Source organism: Trametes versicolor (genome assembly GCF_000271585.1).
Source record: "Trametes versicolor FP-101664 SS1 unplaced genomic scaffold TRAVEscaffold_6, whole genome shotgun sequence".
NCBI classification, from domain to species: Eukaryota; Fungi; Basidiomycota; class Agaricomycetes; order Polyporales; family Polyporaceae; genus Trametes; species Trametes versicolor.
Genome location: NW_007360326.1, coordinates 2,760,653 through 2,769,992, shown reverse-complemented (window position 1 = coordinate 2,769,992; position 9,340 = coordinate 2,760,653). Strand labels below are relative to the sequence as shown.

The 9,340-nt window shown below is 59.2% G+C and overlaps 4 protein-coding genes across 4 annotated transcripts; 2 read left to right on the top strand and 2 right to left on the bottom strand.

Moving 5' to 3' along the window:
* Positions 1 to 376: 376 nt before the first annotated feature.
* Positions 377 to 784, bottom strand: TRAVEDRAFT_95599 (uncharacterized protein; the record flags this gene model as incomplete). The annotated part of the gene is made up of 3 exons (XM_008040828.1): positions 377 to 490; positions 526 to 654; positions 716 to 784. Coding segments are annotated over 3 exons (312 nt in total), but the record flags the coding sequence as incomplete, so codon positions are not given.
* A 795-nt stretch (positions 785 to 1,579) lies between these two features.
* On the bottom strand, positions 1,580 to 2,600 carry TRAVEDRAFT_48128 (uncharacterized protein; the record flags this gene model as incomplete). The annotated part of the gene is made up of 3 exons (XM_008040281.1): positions 1,580 to 1,972; positions 2,024 to 2,135; positions 2,302 to 2,600. The coding sequence occupies 3 exons, from the start codon at positions 2,598 to 2,600 to the stop codon at positions 1,580 to 1,582; spliced, it is 804 nt and encodes a 267-aa protein (XP_008038472.1).
* A 1,005-nt stretch (positions 2,601 to 3,605) lies between these two features.
* Positions 3,606 to 5,817, top strand: TRAVEDRAFT_37690 (MFS general substrate transporter; the record flags this gene model as incomplete). Its single annotated transcript, XM_008040085.1, has 5 exons — positions 3,606 to 3,865; positions 4,297 to 4,359; positions 4,418 to 4,939; positions 5,047 to 5,332; positions 5,392 to 5,817. 5 exons carry the CDS (start codon positions 3,606 to 3,608, stop codon positions 5,815 to 5,817), a joined length of 1,557 nt encoding a protein of 518 aa, XP_008038276.1.
* A 1,449-nt stretch (positions 5,818 to 7,266) lies between these two features.
* Positions 7,267 to 7,516, top strand: TRAVEDRAFT_37689 (uncharacterized protein; the record flags this gene model as incomplete). Its single annotated transcript, XM_008040084.1, has 2 exons — positions 7,267 to 7,335; positions 7,379 to 7,516. 2 exons carry the CDS (start codon positions 7,267 to 7,269, stop codon positions 7,514 to 7,516), a joined length of 207 nt encoding a protein of 68 aa, XP_008038275.1.
* Between the last annotated feature and the right edge of the window lie 1,824 nt (positions 7,517 to 9,340).

Below are 9,340 nucleotides of genomic sequence, written 5' to 3'. Positions count from 1 at the left end.
CCCCCCGCCGCGGCGTTCACGTCGACCGCCCCAGCACATAAGAAAATCCCGCGTGAAGTTGGACAAATTTAGCGAGAGGCCGCTCGCAGCTGGGGAAGATTTAGCGGGCGGAGCGGAGATGTGCAGGGGATGTGTGAGGGTGTGAGGTATACAACCGTGCGCAGCGGGGAGCAGGGAAGCTGAGGACTGTATGCACGACTAATGAACACGGTCTGCATGGCGCAATCGCATACAAAGGCACTCACCTGATTCGCTTGCTCCTCCATACCGTTCAGCATGATCAGCCTGCGCCCACATCGTGAGCTACACATCCATCAGGCGCGGACGAGCACACCGACGCACCAGTTGGCCATGTTGCTCTAACCGGGACCCTCTGGTCCTTGCTGCGTTTGAAGCGTGCACAGCTCGTGACTAGATCCTTGAGGACTGAGTACAGCTGATCCTCTGCGCGCATGCGCAGCTTCAACGCATCGACGAAGGTGATGAAGTTCTACCATCGGAAGTGGGATCGACGTGAAGGGACACTGGAGGTGTGGTGCATAACCGGGTCGTCTCCGTGACCCACTTCGCCGTCTCTTGCCTTGCTTCGCTTGAGTGCTCAACGGTCGCGGGCAATCCAATGTGTATCCGATGCAGCGCGGCGGGGTGATCTATCTCTGCAAAAGCGGGCTGCTGTTAGAGTCGGCAATTCGTGAGGTAAGCTTCAGAATGAGACGCACCCGATATCAATAAACTGCTCGATGGACAGCACATTGTCTTTCAAGAATTTGAGCATCGTCTTGTACTACAACAGCAGGCGCACACATGCTGGAGAGTACCTTTTGATGCTCGCGGGCGCGCTCGAGTCCTTGAATCGCCTCCGAACATGTATGGTCCCACCAATGGAGAGACTGACTGTAGACTGTACATAGTGACGGGCCTGCCAGTGGCAGGCGTCGATTATATATGAGCATAGAGTGTCCACCGCGCGACACAACTCCTCTTCCAGTCCCATCGGAGTCGTTTGTGGGAGGCGCTGACGGACCCCTTCGCACGCGGTGTCGAGAAACTCCATCTCCGCATCTGACTTGGCTGGGATGAAAGGGGCCCTCTGATATGACCACTCGCCGGCCGGGATGATAGCATGAATAACCGCATGATCTGACAGGCCACGTTCCTGTGGAGCGACGCGAAATCATATAGTTCCTGCGCGCGGTTGTCCGGAACCCAGACAAGGGCGATGACTGTCGGACGGAAGGTTTCTCTATGAAGATGGTTTGTGGTTACGCCGATGGGGGTAAGAAGGCGGAGGCCGAGGCGGGTATGGAGGTTGAGGACTTCGCCAATGCGAGCCGCGGAATGCGGAGGCGCCCGGTCTGCCCAGCCGGAGACGCAGAGGGGATGCGGCGGACTGGTCCATAACAAGGCTCCCCTGGCGCAGACAACGTCAACCTGGGCGGCGGCACACTGCTCGAGGAGCATATGAGAGTTGAATATTTTAGAACACGACATGGAGAGAATGCTGCATTACGTAGTATGTTCGACCCGGCCCTTTCCCTTTCCCTTCCCCTTCCGCACGCCGCGGGGGCGTCGTGGTTTGCTAGAGCGTCGAAGAGCCGCACGTCTGCGGGGCCGAAACGTAAGGATGCAGCGGTGGCGGAGGAAGAAGAGCCGTTAGGTCCGAGCTCGTGAGTGGCGTGATTAGTGGAGATGGCGTGGGCACGCCGAGCCAAGCGGGTACGACCATAGCTGCGATCAGCGCGGTGTCGCCCGTACTCGCACTCTGCTCGATATCCGCGTAGTGCTTGCCGCCACAGTTGCGGCAGCACGGGGCGCAGGGGCGCGCGTTCTGGTCGCTGTCGGGGTAGTCTCTGCAGCAGGATGCGGAGCGGTTGTGGATGCGAACGTCGTGAGCCTCGCCACGCCGGACGCATGGCTCGGTCGTGACAAAGAAAGTGTCGGTGGAGTGGCCCCAGGCCCAGCAGTTCAAGCACTAGCGGACAAGGGACCGATCAATGAGGTGGCGCAGCCCGTTCGGACACACGCGCTTGATGACGGATGAAGGGGGACCTTTGTAGAGTCTTGGTCGCGGGCTGGGAGAGCGGCCGCACTCCCCCGGCTCCTTTGCAGAAGGGTCCATGAGGCGTGCCGGCAGCCTGGTCGGGCCGGAGAGCGAAGGTATCTAGAGAGAGGCTGAGACGTCGCCGGGGCCGGCGAGCGGATACGAGAGGCGAGCGAGGGCCGCGGGGCAGGGGAGGGCAACCGCGGCCGGGGATCATCCACCTGGACTCAACGTCGCCCAATGCGGTATAATCAGCATACGTTGTGGAGCCGCCAGGCTGCTCCGGAATCACATCGATGATGGACGGCGCAGGCAGCCCGCGCATGGACGGAGGCATAGAGCTGGACCGTTGGCTAGGGCCATCCGGCAGCGAGGAACGAGGCATAAGGGAGGGGGAAGTGGTGGATGGCGAGCGGGGCATAGACGGTGACGAGGGCATACGCGGGGATGGCATAGACGAGGAGGGGGTGAATGGGGTGGCCGTCCGCGTTGCAGGGCCAGAAGCACTATCCAGTGCGGCGCAGTCGAGCCCGACGCGGTCATCTTGGAAGCCGACCATGACTCCAGAGACGTGGTCGTAGGAGTTGCTAAACGACTGAACCGTCCTATGTATGAAGCCGATCCAGTGCTGCGTGCAGGGAAGCCCAGGCCAGGAGAGTCTGGTCCGCCGGGGGACCGTTGCGGAGCGTCGAGTAGACGGTATTGAGAGATAATGCGACTAAGTTGCAGAAAGCAACGAGGTCTCCTTTGCAGTCCAAGGTGGGCAGGAGAGACGCAGGGGATGACGAGCGAGCGGAGGGTGACATACAGTCTGCATCGGGCGCCTCTCCGTCGTATGTCAGGTCGTCAAGGAGGCCCGCGGTCACGGACAACGCCCCGTCCATTTCCTCCTCCTCGATCCCATCGGTGAGGGAGAAATCCTCGATCGAGGAGCTGACGGGGTCCGTGAGGCGAGACTCAAAGGAACGCAGAGGGGACGACGGAGCCACGTGTCGCTTAAAGCCGATAATCTCCCGGTCGTAGCGCGCTTGCGAGGGATGCCTAGGAGCGACGGTGAAGTAGATCGGCTTCGGTATCCCAACGAAGAGGCACTGGAGTCCATTGAAAAAGCCAAGGGAGGGGGTGAAGCAGCGGGACACTTCAACTTCAAGTTCACCTTAACGAAAGATGGTGGGGGTACGAGTGCACACGTGAGCAGATCGCCAGCCAGCAATCTCCGATCGTGCAGAGACACCAGACTCGAAACCAGTCGATCGGGACGCACATGTATGGCAAGCAGGACGGGTCAGCTTCGAAGCGCCCACTCAGGCGCTCAAAACACGCGAGATTCCTGAGCACCTCTTGACACCCTGCTCTAGCGCTGCATGGGTTGAAATATATATTTTGTTCACCTCTTCCGTTGCGAGCTATCATCGGGTTAGGGTTGACGTGGAGCGCACGCGAAGCTGAGCACGCTGAATCCGAGTACTGATTGTTCTCGACGGAGCTATTTGCGACATTACTCATAAGTAAACACAGCCGTTCAAACGCCTGTCCTTCGTGCACCACTCTGCTCGCCTCAGCCATGTCTCTCTCTGGTGTCCACGCCCAGGAGCTGCAGTGCGATGCAGATGGAGCGTCCTCCTCGGAGACGCTGCCATCACCCATCCCCGCGCCAGGGGCGGAGCCGCAGAAGGACCCGTCTTCCAACTTTGCCGTGGTCGGAGGCGCAAAGGAATTCAGCTTCCTTCTTATCCCGAAGAGTCTGCAATATGACCCACAACATCCGGCACACTTTGGACTGGCGATGAATGTTACGTTCGGGCTTGCCAGTACATTCAGTGCGTGCATGGATTGATTCAGCCAATAAGCCGCTAACCATCAAGGATACTGCAGTTGTGTCGAACCTGTACTACTGCCAACTGCTGCTCAGTGAGTAACACTCCTGCCACATCCCCGTCTCGAACGTTTCGCTCGCACCATCCTTGCATGGCTTGCCAAAGGGAGGCCTCTCAGGCCTTTCCAGGGCATCGTGAGGGCATAAGACACCCAAGATACCCTCAATAGCCACCGAAAGCCTCGGAAGGCGCTCTGTGTGTTTGACCGCTTATAGGGGTCCGTAGGGCAGCTAGTCTGACCGCTCGTGGTTGCGATCGTGTTTACGGAGCTACAAGTATCACGAGTTGCAGACTCTGGATTGTCGCGGAGGAGTCCTCTTTGCACTAGTCCCATCATTTATGCAGCCAAGTCACTAACAACCTACTGCCGTAGTTCAGTTCACCCAATCACACCGTAACATACCATGAAGTCTCAAATATCCCGACCCTTGTTCAGGCTGGGTAACTTGAATCTGTTTTTCTTCATCGCGCACACCACAAAACTTACGTCGACGTTTAGCTATGTTATCGGCCTCAGGCTATTCATTACTCCTCTTGGCGACCTCGTCCGACGACGACAGCTGCTCCTGCTGCTCGCGGCGAGAACAGCCTCACTCACTATAGGTCTCGCGATCACCAAAAACCTCGTCGTATTTGAAGTGCTGTCATTCCTGATTGGCATAGGCAGCGTCACGCCGCAAATTCTGATGCCCCTCGCAGCCACTCTTGCGCCACCGGAGCGCCGCGCCTCTGCGCTCTCCATTGTTCTTTCTGGCCTACTCTTCGGTGTGCTCATCGCGCGGGTCCTCGCCGACGTCGTCGCGCCGTTTGTAACCTGGTGCGTCGTGTACTTTGGGGCGATCGGCGTGCAGTACGGCGTGCTCGTGATGCTCTACTTCATGCTCCCGGACTACCCCGCCAAGAACAAGGGCATCACATACTTTGGCATTCTTTACAGCATGGTGAAGTTCACCGTCACGGAGCCACTGCTCGTGCAGGCCATCCTAATTACCATCCCGTCCAGCGTGTGCTTCACGAACTAGTGGGACACGCTCACGTTCCAATCGGGTGGTCCTCAGTACATCAGTACAACTACTCCATGTAAGCCACTCCCTACCATCTCTCAATCTCGCCGCTTATTGCCTGTAGCATCGTGATTGGTCTATTCAGCCTGGTTCCGGGTATGGTGGGCATTGCAACGGCGCCATTCGTTGGGTGCACGATCGACGGGCTCGTGCCGTGGTCCGTGACGCTCGTCGTGATCTCCATGCTCACGCTCACGTTCACGCTCCAGACGGTGGCGGTCGCCATCGTCGTCGATGTCTGCATCGGGCTTGACGTCTTCCGGCAGACGCAGCAGGTGTCAATCACGACGGCTGTGCTCGGGCTCGAGCCTAATGCGCGTTCGCAGCTCAACGCGGTCGTCCTGCTTTCCGTGTGTGTTTGCCTTCTGCGTACCTTATTTGAATCTTGCTAATAATAACACGGCTGCAGCTATTCATTGGACAGGTGATGGGCACCGCTGTAGGGTCCAAGGTTTACACAGACCACGGCTGGCGGCCGGATGCCTCGCTCAACCTTGCATGGACGGTCTTCTCGCTCATCGTCCTGCTTGTGCGTGGACCGCATGTCCCGCGGTACACATGGTTCGGGTGGTCCAGCGGGTGGGAGCTCCGGAAAAGCAGAGTCGTGGCGCGGCAGCAGGCCGAACACGATGCAGCTTCGAGGGACTTGGAATCTGCAGGTGAAGGTGCGGCCGTAGAAGACAAGGGCGCTTCAGACGAGAAGCGACGGAGTGCAGATGAGGCGGAGGAGCGAGAACGGGAGCGTTCCGCGGAGAAGCGGGGGGATGAGGCTGTACGATCCTTGCGGGGTCCGTCGCTCGCAGTGCACTGCTCCCGCCGTTGTCCGCTCGCGTGAAGATGGGCACGGCGGGGCGTGTACATAGTCGCGCGCGAACTGGGGTATATTTCGTTGCCGAGTGAAGTGGCGGTGTTGGGCGGCAGAGTGTGGGGCTAGGCGGGCGCGGGTTGCACTTGGACTTGGACGACGACGTCGTGTACCGCTGCGCGCGCCGGGCTTTGTGGTGGATCTCGCATGGTCGTCTATCTCGGGATGCAGCTGGACCTCCTAGATGGATTGACGGACTCTGCGACGATTCTGGGTGCTAGGTTGGAGCTGGGACTCGTCACTGGGAGAGGGGGGGCTGGCACTCGGACTGGGCTCGCTCGGACTCGGAATGGGTGCTCAAGACTATGGCATTTGAACGACGATATACGGTGCTACAAAACAGGCCGTGAGCCGCAATATCTCGTGCTCGCGCGCCCTCTCAGTCTCCCGTCGACTCCGAGGCCATCTGAAGGAAGAGTGTCAGCAAATGGCTCGCGAAATCGAAGAGGCCAGTACTGTGCCGCTCGGGGACATCTCTGATACCCACCAAGACCTCCGCGCAGGTGATAGACATACAAAGACGCCGTCTTCCCTGAACATATCGCGAGGACTCGTCGTCGCGCGGAGACACGCAGGAAGGGCGAATTTTGGAATATCCGCGCTCACGCCCCCGGGCTCTGCTCGCAACGGTCTACGAATGCTCGCAAGGGCAAGTCCACGCCGCCGTCATCGCGTGAGCTCCCAAGGTGAGTATTCCGGCCCTAATCATTCTCGTACCACTACCAGAACTAACTGCACGGGCTGGCAAGTCAGTTTCAGCTCTCCGACATTCAGTACGGTGCGTTGCGCGCCCTGAACCCCCGGCGCACTCGCAGAGTCTTTCCCGCGCTCCCACTGGGCCGTCCCGCGCCAGAAACCTGAAGGCCCGACCTCGCCAGCCACCTCCCATGCGCACACGCCGGTGCGCACTTTTGCGCTGGCCTTGACATTGACTAGGAAGTAAGCGCGAGTGTTTCTGGACTTCAGAACAACTCACTCACCGTGTAGGTTCATCCAGATGACAAGGATGGAAAGGAACGGCCGTCAGCGGGCGTTGCCACCCCGCGGGATGCCGGATACATGCCAGGCGAGTACCGAAGATGGTGTAGCTGTTCCGGAATGCACAACGCGTCTTCGAGGAACGGATGCGAAGGACGAGCAGGGATCGGACACTGCTGCCGCACCTTCCTGCTCGTTCTCGCAGATTCAGCGTCGCCGTCTTTGCACAAGCTCCCCAGGCGAGTGTTCCAGTCACTACCGTGCTCGTATCAATGCCGCGACTGAGCGCGCGCGCGGGACGTTGGCTCGCGCTCCTCCGGTTGCCCAACATTGTATACCGCACGCTCAAGACTCGACGCGCACAAAGAGGGTCTTGTCCGCGCTCCCGGGGCCGTTCTACATCCGCGAGGCCCGACCGTGTCGCCCGCTTTCTACGCGCACATGCTGGTGCTCCCTGCTTTCAGCTTGTGTGCAGGGACAGCTGCCACTGCCACTGGAGCGCGCAAACGAGTGAGTATATACATTTCCAGACGCTAGAATACCTGACTCACAGTGCAGTTCCGCCCAGGCGGCCAAGATACGCGAGGAAAGCCCGCCAGCGGACTTTGGCATCTCCCGGGATGCCGGGAACAGTCTGGGCACGTTCAGAAAGCGAATATGGCTGCCCCGGAGCGTGCTTCGCGTCCTGTGAGGGCGGTGGCTTCCCCAGCAGCAGGAACGACGCGGGGGAGCCGGAAATGGCTACTGAGCGCTCCTGTGGCGCGCTCTGAACGCTTGAGGAGCCGCCGACGCGCACTCAGCCCTCGTGCAGCGCCCTGGGAAGCCCGTCTCGCTCCGGAAGACGATATTGACACTTGGGCAAGCAGGACGACCTGCTGGAGTCGACAAATCGTCCGCAAGGATCGCGACGCATTTACGGGCGCCCCGCTGTGTGTTTCCGAGCGCAGGACCCACGCGCACGACCTGGATATGCATCTACAGGTTCAGGTGAGTTGTTCATGTAATTGCGAGCCTCGTGCGATGCTTACCATGTCGTGTATCATCCTCTCGCAGTTGATCACGAACCGTTACCCCTAGCAGCGCGCCCTCTGCACCTCCGCATGTCCTCCTGTGTCGAGGAGATCCGGGAGACGATCTTGGAGTGCGTTATTGACGTCGCACGAGCGCCGCGCGCGACCGGGTAAGCACTGCAAATCCTTTCGCTAAGCCAATTTCTGACGTCGCGTGGCGGGCAAGCAGCTGGGATCTTCGCGTGGACCTCCGAACGTGCTCGCGCGGGACACGCAAGGCGCACTGGCGGGGAGCACTGTAAGGTGTCGCCTAGGTGAGCGCCGAAGCTAGGCGGGATCTGGAGACACGCTAGAGGTACGTTAAACCGAGTCTTTACTCAGAGGACGTGGAGGTAGCGTAGTACAAAAGATGTCCTCCTCGAGCGAGTAAGCGCTCGAGGAATAGTACTCGGCAACCGCCGTGACTGTACAGTATCACTAGGCGCCGAACCCAGTGGTTCGGGCCCTTACAAGCACGCAACGTGATATAACACGGGCCAGACCTACGTCTGGCAGAGCGCGGAGGGCACCACAACAGGGCGAACGGCCTGAGAAAGCGACACAGACATCGTTAGGTGCTTCAGACATCTCCGAACAGCGCTGAAATACGCACCATGCACATCGCCCATGCACATGTCATGGACGTTCGTCTGCGATGCCATCACGCGACTCCGCGTGTCCCGGAACCTTCGGGACGGGATGTACGGCGATGGCGCAGCACGATAGCCACGTTGCTTGCGCGCGGTACGCGATACAAATGCGAATAAGGTGAGCATACTTCCAAAAGAGATAGATGCGCATATAACTTACTACATACAGCACAGCCGCGCGATAGCCTCGACTGCATGATACACAACACAGGTCTCCAGACCGCCCTGGGCAAGGTAGGCGGTCATCGCACTGCGCGCAATATGACGCTGATGCCCGCTTACCCAGCACGTTGATGCTGCACTCGCGCTCATGTCTTCTGTAGCTCCCGCCTCAGCCCTCTCTTGGGCTGGTGACTTCTGGGAAGGTGCACAAGTGCTGCGCTGTGGCACGGCAAGGGTTGAGAACGCAGACGCCTGCGGCAACCTCCCACGTCGCCCTTGTAGTACGACAACGACAATGACAGCGAGCACGACAAATGTGCACCATGCTCGGGGTACGAGCGCAGGTCGGAGAGGGTGGTTCAACCTGTACTGATGTTGTGAGTACTGTGGCGCACGTCACATCCTTTCTCTCCAAACATATAGCTTGTAGACCGTGCTGGTCCCAGCTGGCCCTACCTGTCAAGTGCCCCGCGCCCGTCCCCATCTGAGGCATAAAGCCGCAGTCGTAATTCTAGGCAGAGGAACATGCCGCATCCATCTCCGCTTTCCTCGGCGCGACATGCATTCGATTGTGTTAGATTTTATCGTTTGTTGCGGATATACACCCAACTCGCGGCCCATCCCAGGCTCCTACTCACCCGTCTGCTTCGAGGG